The following is a 16,218-nucleotide window of genomic DNA, read 5'->3' on the forward strand; positions in this document are numbered from 1 at the left end:
GTTGTTAGATATTTAGAAGAAATTCTTTACTCTGACGGTGGTGAGACACTGGAGTAGGTTTCCCAGAGAAGCTGTGGATGTCGCATCCCTGGAAGCGTCCAAGTTCAGGTTGGATGGGGATTTGAGCAACCTGGTCTAGCAGGAGGTGTCCATGCCCATGGCAGGGGGTTGGAGCAAGACAATCCATTCAACCTTCAACCTGATCCATTCTATGATATATCTATAGTTCTATGACATGTTGTGTCTTTTGTGTATATACTTGAGATTTCCTGTCTTCCTCAAATAAATTTGATTTTTGGTGTCCTTGCTTGAGAAGGAAGAACATGCTCTGTCCTTCTGACAGTTGTGCATGTAGGAGAAGGATAGTCACCCTTTAAGAACTTTCTGTTCAGGTTTCTCTGAATAAAATGCTTTTCAAGATGTTTTTGTTTGTTTGTTTGTTTTTTAATGAAGTCTTTAATGCTATTGCCCTGTAGTAGTTTTGTAATTGTTGTATTTTCCTTCTTTATACTTAGTATTTAAGCCATTTTTACCTTTTATACACTGTATAGCGTATGTGGTTCAATTTGGAATAACCTGTTTTTGAAAATGTCATTGTTTGCTTCTCTGAGACTTGGAGTATTTGTGACTACATGGAGTACTTAGATGCACATTCTGATATCTCTGAGAGAGGAACCATGCTTCCACTTGAGGTTTCTTATCTGTTCCCTGCTCTAATCTGAGTTCCAGGGGGTTCCCCGGTTGAGACAACTGTAGCTGCTTTTGATGAAGAGAGTTTCCCCTTTCTTCTACTTTCAAACAGTTATGCAGTCTGCAGCTTGTACCACTGATACAGTAAACTGTGAGCAAACAAAACAGACAAACCATCTGCCATACATTATGAAATTGGGATGTTTGATAGCTAGTTAGGAAGTATAATTTTGCTAGCATAAAACTGAATTCAGATAGTTGCAGTAATAGTACGTTACTGTGTTTGTCTGTAGGTCTTGTATACATTAATCCTCATAGAATACCACTGAGATGTGTAATGATGCTTATCCTAACTTTAGCTAAAGGAAAAGTGGAATTTTAAAGAAAACTTAGTGAATTTTGGACTAGGAGTGATTTATTTGTTTGTTTTTTAACTCCAACGTTTCAGACAGTGTAGGTGCAGTATAACAGTTGTTAAAAACAATAATATTTATCAATTATTAAATACTTTGATTTATACAAACAATTTTAATACAGAATTTTAGCATAATTGTTCTAATGGTCCATCTTGTTTTTGTAGCCTTATATTTTCACAGATCCACCTACTGTAAGAGTTGCTCATGGAAAGATTTTCTCAGAAGTTGTGTGTTTTTTCCACCATGTGACGCATACCATGCGACTCTACAACGTCCAAGGTAAGAACTGTGAATCTGTCTGAATCACTGGATTCTCATTGCTATGGTCTTGGACTCTACCTGTCTTTGCAATGTTTAAATGCATTTCTGACATATAAGAGAATTATTCAGATTGAGATCTTCACTGAATCCAGTGCAATCAATATGATCCTTTTCTGAGCCTTAAGTCAGTTACTACTACGCTGACACTCAACAGATTTGTTGGAGATCACTCGGTATTAGGAAATCTTATAGTATAAATTACCTACAGGGGTTCCCAAACTTTACTGAACCTTCTGAATGGTATACATAAATGCAAATTATGAAAATGAGGAAAAAATCTGCAAAAGTATCTTGGAGATGATTTAAAAATGTTACTTTCCTTCATAGCTTCAGATTTATTGGTGGAAGTACATCATCATCTTCTGCAAAGTCACAAAGAACGGCTAGTGTTTTGTAAGCAGCGTTAATTGTTAGGTCTGTTTTATTGTTTTATTCCACAACTGCAGGTGTGCTTTAATGACCTGTGAGCTTCCACTGTATGTCCTTTACCTGCTTGGCAAAGCTCATGACAACATTGTCTGTGTCTGAGAGGCACCAGCACTGAAGTCTGGCTGGTTGGCTTATATATCAGCTTCGGTTCTTTTTTTTTCAGTGAGGCTTTTAATTTTTCTCTTCTGTTCAGCTACTGTGTTCCCAGAAAGTTATAGGAAAATAACAACTTTGGAAGGAAGCTCTGGTCCCTTCCAAATTTGATGGTGAAATTGGCCAGTGAGAAGAGTAAAAGGCAGAGGTGCAATTGTATAAATTTGCTGAAGAAATTTGACTTGAAATGTTTAAATATGCATTTTTAGTTGTTCATCTATTTTTATTTACTCTGCTGGTGGTTTCTGAAATGCAGAAGCATTGCTTAATATTTCCAATAATTGAGGTAACGAAACATATTTGTATTATCACTACTTCTACTGTAGATGCCAAAATTGTCAATTTAGTTTTGAAAATCTTATTTATCATATTTATGTTTCTGTACACCCTCTAAAATGCATAATAGATCTATAATGTACTTAATGTCCCTATTTCTCATACATTTCAAAAAGAGCGTGGCAAATAGTACCTAATTTCGTCACACAGAACTGACCCATTTGATTTTTTAATTTTTTAGATCATAGTATGCTTGTTTTCAGAACATACGTTGATTCAGATTCCTCATTTTTAATGATATGAATGCATACTTTGAAGCTTTAAGTTGCTAGAGTTTACCAGTATGCCGTGTAACGTTTCATTAACTGATCAGAGTTTACTTACCAGCTCTTTGTCTATAGTAATTATAGATGGAACTCCAGATCACATTCCTATAAGCAAAGATGTTGTGTAGTAATATGTTGCTGAAGATTCTGAAGAGAAATGTTTACACTCAAGATACTTCTATGTAACCAATAAACGAGGGGGGTGATGACCTTGAAGTCCCAAATATGTATGAAGGAAGTTATTTTGCTATGTGGGTTTCAGTAAATTAAACTGCCTAAGAAGGAGGGACCTTAGATAAGAAGGATGTTTAGTGTAGTAAAGGGGAGGGAAAAAGCCTGAATGAAAGTCTCTCTTTTGTCTTGGTTGAGGCTGTTTTGGAACATTTTTTCTTTGTAATATCCACTTTCCTTTAATTTGTCAGTAAGTGCCTGGTAGAAATATTACGCTTCTGTTTCACAGTTCACAGGAAATGGCTTATTAGTAAAAATCACTTGCTAGCCAATTCCTAACACGTGAAGTTTTATTTTATTTTGAGTGCATTAGTTAGTTTTCTTGTATTCTTTACCATATGCAATCCATCACACTGTTTTCAGAAATCACATCGTTACCTATCCAGTCATTGTGGTAAATTCTGTACCATCTTTCCAGCTGTTACAAAGAGTATACAACTCTTTTATACACTTCCTCTTTACTTTTATTGTGTGTTTTTATTTAAATTTCTTTATATAAAACAGCTTTTTTCATAAAGATCGACTTCACATCATTGTTGTGCTGTTTCCTGGGCTTTGTAAGAAATGCTACATATATAGCATTACTTTATTAAAAAGAATGTGTCTCGAAGTATTACTAGATATATACAGTAACAAAGCAAGTGGAAAGAAATATACACGTGCATTTGCATGTTATATTTAGTTATTAAATAAAGACCTGATACTCCTACCGTAACTTTCCTGCTTGCATGGGGATGCAAACCCTGACCATGTTGCTAATCCATCTGACAGGAATTCTGAGTCATATAGCTTCTTCAGCAGTTTTGGTGAAAAAATGCTTTCTCTACTGCCTTTATGTTTCTGGTGATTTTGAGAAGGGATTCACCTGGCTTGACAATTTTGTTCGGTAATTGAACAATGAATGAATTTTAAATGCTTTTTCTGTTTACATTGGCATCAGTTGTTGAGGCCAGTATAATTTTGTTAATATTTTTAACAGAGGGGTTTCATTATCTGCCAAAACTGTGTTTGTGCATTAGCTCAACTTATGCAGTAGAGAAGAGCTTAGTGTAATTCCCACTCTAGTAATTTTAAAACCACTAATCAAAATACTATGTCCTAGTTCAACATCCTCATGCTTTATTGGTCCTACTTCATGTTGGAAAAGCCATGACTAAAAGCATAAAAAATGGAGCATGTAGATCCAATTTTCACAGGCTAGGTCTGGGAAAACAGAATTACCTAAACCAAATATTTTTCAGTTAGCACTGTGGTATAATAGCCATTGATAAATATTAGCATTTTAACAGCTGCTGGTACTGTTGCAGCTGGCTGGAGATTTTAAGAAAAAAAGATGAGGAAACAAATACAGACTTTGACAACTTTGTCATTCAGGTGATAAAATCACAACCCTTACTATTTTATACATAGCAAATAATAGCATAAAAATTGAAGTTGACACTTCCAGCATTCTAATCTTGAAAGGTTCAGGGTGTTTACGCCCAAACTATCATGATCATACCACCTGGGTGAATTGACATAAAGTCAACTGTTGAAAAAAAGGAGGAATTTAGAAGCTAATCTTTTAAATACAGTCTATTTAATTTTACAGAACTAAGCTAATCATTTTTTCACTTTCTACCATTATTTGTTTACAACCTGTCAGGCAAGCACAATATAATTTCATGACTACAAAGAGAAATTTCATTTCTCTGTTCTGTTTGGCACATTCATTTTTCAACTGCTAGTTCCATTAGACTACAGAAAGAGTAGAGGTGGTCATACTGAATGATGCTGTGATTCCAGTCTAAACTCTGTCCTGCACTGTTTAAAACAGTCAGATTATTTTAAAAGGTATGTAACTTTGAATATGAGGCACTGGAAAAATCTTACTGAGCATCTGACTGTATTGTCAGATATTTAATTCTTCATTTGATAAAATGGGCATCTGTTGACAGCTAATGAAGACTTACGTCCCAGTTGTGGTCGTATCAGTGTGGAGTTTTGTATTCCATTGTCCTTATGGAAGATTTCTGTTTTAGTTAAAACAAACATCCAGCTTGGTGCTTAGTAGAACAGTTGTTGTCATGAGGCTGTGAACGGATCTTGTTCCATTGTATTAGCTATTGCACTTAAATATTTTATATTTCCTACTGAGACCCCATTGGTTTTTATCATGAATATTCTGATCATCAGAGTTCTGTTTCTGTTCTACTTCAGTGAAGGTTTCATATTGACTTTTTAATGAGTACTGAATTGGAAGCATTTCTATATCATACAGTACATAATTGAACTGGCTTCGAATATCTATTTAAATATAAAAAGGAAAACTGGCAGGGGAAAACTAGATCATTTTGTTCTGGGAGCACTGGAAATCTTATATATGTGACAATAGCTTTTAAAAATTTAGATATTTTTAAAGCATCTTTTTTCATGCAGGTTTGGAAGGCCAGTCTTTTGAAGTTTCCAATATTGTGGATATTAGAGGAGAATATAATCGTGAGCTTGCAATGAGAATTTCATCTGACATAAACAGTCAAAATAGATTCTATACTGATCTTAATGGATATCAGGTAATTATCATCTCCTAATTATAAAAGGCTAGGGTATCAGTTTGACTAATTTTAAAGAATAAGTCATATTAATCAAACTCTTATGTTAAAGTCCATTATTCATTTAAACAGGAAAGGGCTTTTAAAAAGTAAAAAGTTTTTCCCAGGTAAAAGCTTTGATTTAGATTAGATGAAGTAGCAATTGTTTTCTTTCAAGGAAATTACAAAGTTTGTTAAATATTCGTCTCTGTCCTTTTAAAGAAAATAATTGTAATACAGCAAGCTATGGTATGCCATTTTGCAGTTGTCTGTATACCTACATGCCTTTTCACCTTCATCTATTTAATTTGAGCTATGGGTAGTCAAACTCGAGACAAATATGTATTGCCCAGTAACTCAGACATACAGAACCACTTGTTCCAGTTGTGGAAGTAAGAAAATAATGCACTTTTCGAGTGTAATGACTTAACTTATTGGTAATGCATCTGATGAAATAGTGTGATTATTTTTCTTAACTTGGACTTTGCAGCACAGACAATAGAAAGCATATTTTCTTTTCCTAACCTTGCTTCCTTGTTAAAAATAGGTATTACGAATACACTGAAAAGCATACCTGCTGAGTAAGAGACTGCTGTTTTGCCAGTTGGTGTGTAGTACTGCATTTTGCTGGAGACACCAAAGTGAACATTTAAATGTGAAAATAATACTAATGCTACTATTCATTCCTCATGTACCATTCAAAAATTTCACTAGCACTTAAATAAGTTCCCATTATAAACCAATTCCGTTTCTGCTACCTTGAATCTATTCACTGCTGGCTCTCTAGAGGAGAAAAAAAAATTCTCTTATTCTATAACCGTTAATATTCTTTTTTTTTTTTTTCCTGTGTGCAGGTTCCCCTGATGAATCTTTCAGTTTTTAAAGAATATTCTTTGATCTAAAAGTACATTGAAGTTATCATTTCCAAAGTGGTAGTTTTAGCCACAAATCTCTAAAAAGCTAAATAATACAGTTGAATGAATACTTTGGTGCTAGTTGTCAATCATTGCTTCCAAAGCACATGGGATTAATGTCTGAAAAGGTCTTTGAAATTTAAATGCATTAAAAATAAAGTATTTTATTGAAGTCCTTGTTCATACTCCAGATCCAGCCCAGACTGACGATGAGCAAATTGCCTCTTCAAGCAAATGTCTATCCTATGACTACAATGGCTTATATCCAAGATGTTGGTGTTCGTTTGACACTTCATTCAGCTCAGTCTCTAGGTGTTGCAAGCTTGAAAAATGGTAAGTATAAGGTGATGGATATTATAAAGGTCTATGCTTCATGATTATCTGAAATAGTTCATTTGGAGATTATTGTACCTACCAGTCTTTGAAGAAAGTAAACAAGTTTCTCCAGCTTTGACCAGTTCTAAAATATGTCCGTAGAGGAAGAGCTGGAGGTTTTTCATACATGAGATTCTGTCATCTAAATTGGAAGACCCATCTCAAAAATGAGTCAGAGGAAGGAGATTATGAAAAAGACTGCTTTGGTTTAACCTGGCAGGCAGCTAAGCACCACAGAGTGTTTGCTCACTCCCCTACCCACCCCAGTAGAAAGGGGGGGAGAATTGGGGGAAAAAAAATTAAAAACTTGTGGGTTGAGATAAAGACAGTTTAATGGGATGGGAAAAGGAAATGATAATGATAAAAGAATATACAAATCAAGTGATGCACAATGCAATTCCTCACCACTTGCTGGCTGAAACCTAGCCCGTACTTGAACAGAACCCCCACCCCAGTCAACCACCCCATATTAATCATTCAGCATAATGTCATGTCCCTTGGCCAGCCTGGGCCAGCTGTCCTGGCTGTGTCCCCTCCCAGCTCCTGGTGCACCCTGAACCACCTCACTGGCAGGGCAGCACGAGAACCTGAAAAGTCCTTGGCTCTGTGTAAGCGCTGTTCTGCAGCAAATAAAAATAGGTGTGTTTTCAGAACATTATAACATGAGAAAATTATTCTCATCCTATATCCAAAACATGGCACCATACCAGCTACTTGGAAGAAAATTAGCTATATCCCAGCCAAAAACAGGACAAAGATGAAATGAGCTATTAGTTGTCAGAACCAGATGTTTTTCACCCAAGAATTCTGATGAAACTCGAGAATGGAACAGCAGCATTAAGTGGTTTGTACTCTTTTGTACTCCTCTGGTGTTGATTGTGTTTTTTGGGTTTGTTTGTTACAAGGTGGAGAGTTTAAGGTGCAGGTGACATAGCCTAACATTCCTATCAAGGAAAACAATAGCTGCTTTTTGAAAGCCTAGAATAAGTCAAATAAAGAATAAAAATTACTGTGGTAAAAAATCAACGTAGTTCTTTTAAAGCAAAATCATAATTCACAAATTTAATTGAGTTCTTTGAAAGAGTTGATGAATATGATGACAAGAAAAATCAATTCACATTGAGAATTTCATAAGGAACACAGTCTTGTTGAGAGAAAGCTATGACAAATGGCTTTGAGGGATGGAAGCTCAGGTCAGTGGTTCTCTGTCTATACCATTACCAGAACAAGGAAGTATAAGATAGAAAGATGGAAAGTAGTGGACAACATAAGGCATAAAATTTCAGATGCATAACTACTAGGTGTAATATCTTGTAAGTTTAAATTTACATAGTTTTGAAAAGCTACTGAATGAATGCTTATAAATAAGTAGATAAACAACAGCCAAACAGAAACTATGGCAAAGGTTACTTCCAAGTTCCTTTTTAGGAACTGTCATCTTAGCATCTATTCAGACAAGACATAAATATTGTCCTAGAATGACAGCAATATTGTCAAGTCTTACTCATTTTAGGGCAAGGAGTTTTTATATGTTGATGTTTCCTGGAATTAGAACAAGATGGTTTGAGGGGCACACTTGTTTTGATAATGCCAACCTTACTTCATAGTTGTTTCCCCAGTGTGATTTAGGTTTACACATACCTGTCGTGTAAGTTATGGCCATTTCTCCTTCAGGAGCCTTCTGTTTGACCTTGGCATGATACTGATGATCATCATAAAGATTCTAGTCCTCATCAATGAGATCTGCCTGCTTTTGATATGATCTGCCTTTTGATATGATCTGTCCTTTGATATGATCTGCCTGCTCGTGAATGATTGAAGGAGAAAGGAAATTTATTTGGCTAAAGGTTATGAATGTTCTAAGGCTTCTGAGGTATCTATCTTGCCTGAAACTCAAAATGGTGTAAAAATCCCATCTGCAAATGATAAAAAACTCATCATAGCATTCTTAAATTTGTATTTATTTATGGTACTGGAGCCTACCAGAAGACTTCAGATATTGGTAGAGCTCATGAGATGATTTAATTTATATCTAATCACTCAAGTGAGAATATCCTTTGCCATTATTCAGCACATTGTTGACCCTCATTGTGATAGCAATACATGCAGTGCATGAAAGTGTTTTTCTTTCCACTCACAAATCTTCTACCTAAGGAGTAAACCCCAAGAAAAGCAGAAGATTTTTAGATGCTGTTGTGTTCTAACTTCCATTGTTGTGACTTGTGACACAAGACAAATAAAAAGACCATGGGTACTTTTTGGAGCATTTGTATTGTCAACATAAGAGACTACACTGTTGTTTTAAAAGTTTTGTTTATTTAAGAAACAGGATTTTACAATAACACATAGCTAATGCATGACCTCAGCTAAAATAACTGAAGAAAATAACTTCAGTAACTTTAAATGGTCTTATTTTGGGGAATTACCTATTTAACCTTCCAATATCAAGTTCTATCCTATGCAGCCTTGTCTTTTTCAGTGAGATGGTTCTAGGTTGTTTCAACAATTTCAACTATTGACACAGAAACTTAAGGGAGAAAATATTGAACAATATTTACTTGTGTAGTGTTTGTATCACTACTGTTGATATACAGAACTGCCTTGGAAATCTGTCCTGTGTTTGGGTCAGTTAATCTGCATGTATGCTAGAACAAGTGTGCCTCTTGGTTACCTTCTGTCACAAAGCAGCTATGATAGGCCTAAATACTTCCAGGCAATGTTCTTTTTCAGTCTGGCTTGACCTACTTCTTTCAAATAAAGTAGTGTGGATGATCCCTTGATGCTGTGCAACGATGCTTTTCTCCCAATACAACATGTCAAAAAACTGTGGTAAAGCAGGAAAGGGAATGTAGAAAAAATAAATTCGCTGCATTTTCTGACCCCTTTAGTTATACTTATGCAGGAAGCTATTGATTGACTGTATCAAACCATTCCTTATTTTAGTAAGGGTGTCTGTGTGTTGTCTTGTGTGTTTCAGGAAATAACTTGTTTGCAGTCATAGTAGAGATAAGGGGCACATCCAGTCATAGTTATTCAGTGTGCCTTTTTTATTTTCCTTACTTCTAGCAATGGAGGGATGGTTTGACTTGACATTCTAGTAAACATGGGCCTATACACTGATGCTTTAAAAAGGTCATAATGGAAAATATCTACCTTTTGTTTTAAGACCACCCGATACAAAATCTAAAACACATTTTCTCATTCCTCTGTTGCTAAACAAAAAATAAAAAATAATAAATCCCTTCGGATCTTGTGAATGAGCTTGGCAGCACTTACCATGTACAGGCATTAATTAAATAGGTAATGAAGACTAAACAAGTCTTCAGAGGCTCATTTGCTTTGCAATAGTGTCTGTATTTGTTCTTTAGCAATACCAGTCTCTGTATCACAGAAAGATGTACAGCATGCAAGTTCACAAAGAGACCTACTCTTTCTTCAAGTCAGGAAAGTTAAGGGTAGTGCTGTATAGCGATTCAGATAAGTGTCAGGGGAAAACAGGCTTTTTGTGAGCATTGGTTTCAAGCCAGTTGAGTATGTTATGAGATTTTTTCCTCTTCTTCCTCTTCTCTTGCACTCAAAGAGTGCAAGTTGTATCTCCCATACATGTTAATGGCATTGACCATTGACATTTTTTAGCAAACTAGTATGCTACTCAAGTTAGCAACATGAAATACTTACTCTGTAGCCCTTAGAAAAGGGTGTGAATGTATTAATCTCATTTTTTTTCATGATGTAACATTTTATAACAGAACTTTGATTCCCAAATTTCTCTTGAGTATATGTGGGACTACTTAATAAAGTACCAAAATGAAGATTAAAGTTGTGAGGCCATGTCCAACGTTTCATGATACTTAGTCCTTCAAGTCCTTCAAGGTCCTTCAAGATCTTGAAGGGGTTCTGGAAGAGAAAATCAAAATTACAGTTTAAGTAGATGCTTTTAGTAGCACACTGAGAAACTTCTCAAGGAGTAACTCACCATCTGAGTTTTATCTGAGCAGCTGTATCTTTATCACTTCTGTTCTTGTACTAGAGTCAGGTTCTTGCTATGGAACAGTTAACACTCATACTGTCAAATGAACCCAGCAGAATGGAGTTGGAGTTCTCACTAAATAGTCATCAGTCTTCAATATCAGCTCCTAAGAAACTTGATCGAAGACTGTAAAATGCATAAGCTAGAACTTTATTCCTACTTCTGTCACTTTTCGTGTTTGTGGAACTGGATGTGTAATTTTTTTTTTTTTAACGTAAGATGTTGAACATCATTCATCTTGGAAGTCCCATTCAGTTCTGTTTTAATTGAGTGGTTTATCCTACATGCCGTAAGGAAGACCACATCCAGATAGATGGTATGCACCACTGTCATTTAGAAGTGGCTTTTCCTGCTGTCTGGTGGATAATTAGTGGGGTAGCAGTGATCACTTAGGTCCCAAAGCCTACCAAAATACTTTTGTGTCATTTTAAGCCAGAAATTTCCCTATTTTTTATCCTTTGAACCAATTTGGAAATGTTTTTTTTATCCAACTTCAATAGCAGCAATCATTTTGGTTGTATTTTCTGTTCACAATCACCTTAAGCTTTCTTTTCTTTTTTTTCTTTTCACCCATCAATCATTCTAGCTTCTTAAAGAATGCTGAAAATGTGTTTAGGTAGTTTTAGAAAAAGTTTATCATAGATTTGTCCTTCTTACTGTGGTTCTAGCTTTTTTTTTCAGAGATTTAATATATTTGTCTTTCAGTCTGTGTTCATACTGTGTTCCACAAAACTCATCAATTCAAGGCACAATCCTAGCCTTATTCCGTAGTACAAAATGGGGATTTTTTTTTACTCATTTCCACCTGAATTCTGACTTGGGTACACAAAACCTGTTTGGTTTGTTTCTTTGTTTGTTGTTTTGTTTTCTCTTACTTTTCTTGAGGAAAAGTAAGAACAAGTATTTAGGAAAATTGGATAGGTATTTGAAGAATATTGGAGAAGTATAAAGGAGACTGCCTTGCTAAACAGCCTTTTATTGTAGCTGAAATTGCGCAATTCTTGTTTAGGAAGCAAGTGTGTCAGTCTTGCTGTTTTATTTAGGAAACAAGTATATTTGTTTGCAGATTCAGTGTGCAAACACCATAACAGCCTTAATTACATGCCCTGGGCTGGCTTCCCTTTGGAGTTATAAACTTGAAAAGACGTGAACTTCATCTTCCATAAGGCTATTTATGATGTAACATCATGATAATTGAGCTATTCTGAATGGCAGTGCTACAGTTTGGAATAAGCTCAGAAATTCATACTCGGTTTTCATCTGGTGCAAAGTATTTTCCTTCTCCCACAAGTGGGAAAGAAAAAATCCAAGAAGGAGTGATTATCAGTATTTATTATTCATTTTACCTACTTGTTTTTTCTGCTGCCTCCAACTTTCAAATAAACAGGAAAAAAAAAAAAAAAGGAAGAAATATATTTGGAATGTATTTGGGGTTTACAATCTTTTATGCACATTTTTCTTGGATGAGGACAGTTACTTTACTGCAGTTCTTTCCATACAGCTGCAGCTACCTGGGGAGATTCTTCTCTTGAAGTTTGATGCATTATTTGTTACAAGTAATAGTTATCAGTAGTAACTTTTCATGCTAAATTTCATTCTAGACTTCTATGTTAAAAATTCACATGACCTTGTGCTGAAAAGTATGCTAAAATTTTGGAAGGTTATAAACATCCGAAAGCATTAACTGTCTTTAAAATCAGTCCTAACAATATTGATTCACTATTAGTCTTCTGTATGCAAGAGAAATATTGGAATTTTTACAGTTCTATATTTCTGGAATTTTTTTTTTCTTACATTTAATAGGAATCTAACATATTCCTATTACCAGTACAACTCATATATTGCTTTTTCAGGTCAGTTGGAAGTTATCATGGATCGTCGACTTATGCAGGATGACAACCGTGGCCTTGGACAAGGTGTCCAAGATAACAAGATTACAGCTAATATCTTCCGACTTCTGCTGGAAAGAAGACGTGGAACAGATGGGGTAAGAATAATTGTCTGGATTTTTCTGACTAGTTAAGTTTTTCTTTCTGTTTTAAAAGCAGTGAACTTAGTAAAGAAGTTATTCCACAAGCAGTGTAATTAAGAAAACATAGCTTCCCAGAGAGTTCTGTGAAATTGCTTGTACGTTCTCAACATAAGGACTGCATCTTTCATTATTCCTCACACAAGTCCTTTCAATGTTTTCCTTCTCATGCATCTACTTCCCATTTTTGTCACCTGGGTAAGAGCTGGTATATGTTGGGTAGGTTTTGGAGATTATATATTTACTGATTGCATAACTAGCAAGCCAAGTAAAACAGGCAACTTGAGTTCACACTTCAGCACATCGCTGAAGTGCTATTGTGAAAGTCTCTTCTTTAGTAAGTATTGGCTTTCTTTAAATTTTTTTCTAGGAAGCATCTAAGAGATTCCTAATTAGTGAGACTTCTGGTTCTTATCCGAGTTTATTGAAAGTGGAAAAAAGGTGAAAAATAATTTGGGGTGAATGGATAGAACAAGAAAGCTTAGCTTTTTTTTAGGAAATAAGAATTAAGCAGGAATATGTAGATACCAGACATAAACCCTCTTCATTATGATTTTGTGAAACTAGAGGCCATCTTGTTTTTTTTCTTGCATAGCTCATCCTGTTTCACCCTTTTATATATTAGTCTTTTGAGTAACTTGACAGTTTTTTCCTCTGTTCTTTGCATTTTTCTCTATATTTTTTTCTATAATTTGAAAAGGACGAGATGAGAATTACCTCTTCATACTGAGACAGTAGAATCATGATGACAGCACTGAGCAGATTTTAAAATCAAAACATGGCTAAAGATGAGCAGTTGTATACTAAGCTGCTAATGAATATGCAGATAAATTGGAATTAATTCTGTTTTATAATGGATATCATTAAGCATTGTGAGAGGATGATAATATCAAGCTTAAAGCTAATTTCCACCACTTAATGATTGACAGTTTTTTTTCAGGTTGTACATGTCATTATGATTTTCTAGTTCCTCATCCTCTATAACACAGGCAGCACATTAACTGCTGTTATCAGTGTGGTGTGGAAATATCCAAACCAGAAAGGAGTTAACTAAAGTCCTGGAAGCATTCTAGTTTTGACAGCAATGAGTGTTGCACAGGTTAATCTACCTGAGCAAAAAGAGACCTACAGGAAGATCTGTACTGCCACAATAAACTTTTTTTTTTTTGTACACAGGGTAGTTTGTATTGTATTAGATTAAAATCTGCTAAATTAGAGTCATCCAATTTTCTTTTTAAAATCAGTCAGAGAGGTGCTATTGATGCACCTGATGCAGTGTGCACTACCCACAGGAGCCAAACTCTTAAGCATGTGGGTTTTGTTGGATTTTTGTTTGTTTTAAGGAAATATGCAATATGTTTCTGGTGTTGTATCTGGAATTCCCCTCTAGAGTGTTCTAGCTTTTTGTTTCTTGAAATTTATCTAAACATCTGTAATATTTTCTGATTCTTGCAACTTTCAGATGTGTTAACGTAAGGAAGGGATAGTACTTCCCTTTCTCTCCATGTTGTAAAATATACAAATGCATTTTTAGTGCATTGCTACTTAGAAGGTAGTTGTTATAAGAGCTTAATAATAGTCCTGTCAGAAAAAATTACAGAGGAAATCATATGCACGTTATTTATGTGATGGACAGCAATGTGTGACTCATACACTGACCTTAATTTTGTTGTCAAGACATATTTTTTTTTACTTACTTAAGGAACAGTGAAAGGAAGGAGAGAGTTTTAATCGCTTGGTGTCTTTGCCAGTACAAGCATTTCCTAAAGTGGATTCTAAAATATTTCGTTCTGTCTCTTCTCAAAAACAGTTCTGATGAGTAGTTTTTCCTGCTCTTTGGGAAACTTCTCCTAAGGAGGAATGTGTATGAAGTGTAAGATACACACTTATTTACAATTAACTAAGATAAATGTGCATCACTTTAAGTCAAAATAAGCCAAAGTTTCTTTTCCTTTGCATCTCCAAAATCTTTTTTTCCTTTCGCACCCCCAACCCTGAACAGTGTTGCAGAGACTGGCCATGGTGAATGTGCTGAAGTGTAAATTTGACCTGTCCGGTTGGGTAGGCAGAGTTCTTAACAACTACTGTCACATTCAAGTAACCTATATTCTATGAAGTCTCTAATCATAGTAATTCCTGGGTTCTGGCTGTTGAATTTTAGCATATCCCACTAGTAGCAAGTATTCATGCTCTGTGCAAACAGCTTCAGTTTGATATAACTGATTCCACAACACACCACCTAACCTCCCACCCCAAATTTGGGTAGTACAAAAGGTGTTTTCACTGACAGTATTGCTCATTAAGTAAGTTACGTACATAGATAACAAGAGCTGTGCAGATCCCACTGCACTTTAGGTTACACTCACCTGATTTATTGACAACTTTGTCTCTCAGACCTCTGTTGATGTTACTACTATGTTTGATACATTTCTAGATACTTTTTGTTCTTGTACTAAATGTAACTAATTCTGCTTACCTTCATTTTGTCCCTGCAAGTATTGATTGGCTCTGTTTATCTTTTTGACTTCTCTCCTAATATTATTTTTCCTCAGATTATTCAGCAAGAACTAAAAGCATTTTATTTTTAAATTCAAGGGACTATCATGTAGACAAAAATGAAACTGAGCACAATTATCACTACCTGTTTGTCAAAAAACTAAATGCATCTTCATTTTTGAAAATACAGATTTTCTTTTATATTTGTTGTAAACTTCAGTAAAAATAAGCATTAGTATCTTTTTTAATTCCATACCTCAGTATGTTATATTAATATAAGAAAATGAAGGACATACAATTTGTAGGAATAAGTAATATCTTTATTTCATCAATGACATAGCTGGAGAAAAAGATGCCATTTCAGGCACACACATTCTTCTTCAGATTCTTTTTTCATATCTTGCAATGATTTGCTAGATTTATATAACCAAATTTATAGTCTAGTCCCAAGCAAAGAGCCAGAATTCAATAGATCAAATAGCTGCTATGATTTGGGGGAGGCTGTTTAGAGAAACAGCCACATACAGGCACTTAATAAAATCACAAATATGTGGCAGTTAGACAATCAGTTTCTCTGAAAATACATGCTTGATGATATAGCCATTTATCTGATTATTGAGTTCTACTTGCCTCTTACATGGAATGCGTATTTTAATGCATATCCATATTTCATGTACCAGGTATGCACTTTAGTATGCATTGCTATCCATTACCACACCCATAATAAATGTAACTGACTTGATATTTCAAAAAAAGCGGGAACTCTACTTCCATTTAGAAGTGTTTTCAAGCTCATGTTTGGCAACTGTAGATAATTCCATATCCCTGGAGATGTTCAAGGTCATGTGGGATGGGGCCCTGTGCAACCTGATCTAGTGGGTGGCATCCCTGTCAATAGCAAACTGTTGGAACTAGAGGTTTTTTAAGGTCCTCTCCATCCCAAGCAATTCTATGATATTTCT

General features: G+C 35.2%; 1 protein-coding gene across 2 annotated transcripts in view; it reads left to right on the forward strand.

Annotated features, from left to right (window-relative positions):
- The window catches only part of MAN2A1 (mannosidase alpha class 2A member 1), a 131,701-nt gene that overhangs the window by 92,730 nt on the left and 22,753 nt on the right, over positions 1-16,218 (forward strand). For both annotated transcript variants that reach the window (XM_035309927.1, XM_035309928.1), the window contains exons 17-20: positions 1,271-1,385; positions 5,261-5,394; positions 6,518-6,659; positions 12,585-12,718. In XM_035309927.1, the coding sequence (XP_035165818.1) occupies positions 1,271-1,385; positions 5,261-5,394; positions 6,518-6,659; positions 12,585-12,718 (525 nt within the window). The remainder of the gene's footprint in view (positions 1-1,270; positions 1,386-5,260; positions 5,395-6,517; positions 6,660-12,584; positions 12,719-16,218) is intronic.

Source organism: Oxyura jamaicensis, chromosome Z (assembly GCF_011077185.1).
Source record: "Oxyura jamaicensis isolate SHBP4307 breed ruddy duck chromosome Z, BPBGC_Ojam_1.0, whole genome shotgun sequence".
NCBI classification, from domain to species: Eukaryota; Metazoa; Chordata; class Aves; order Anseriformes; family Anatidae; genus Oxyura; species Oxyura jamaicensis.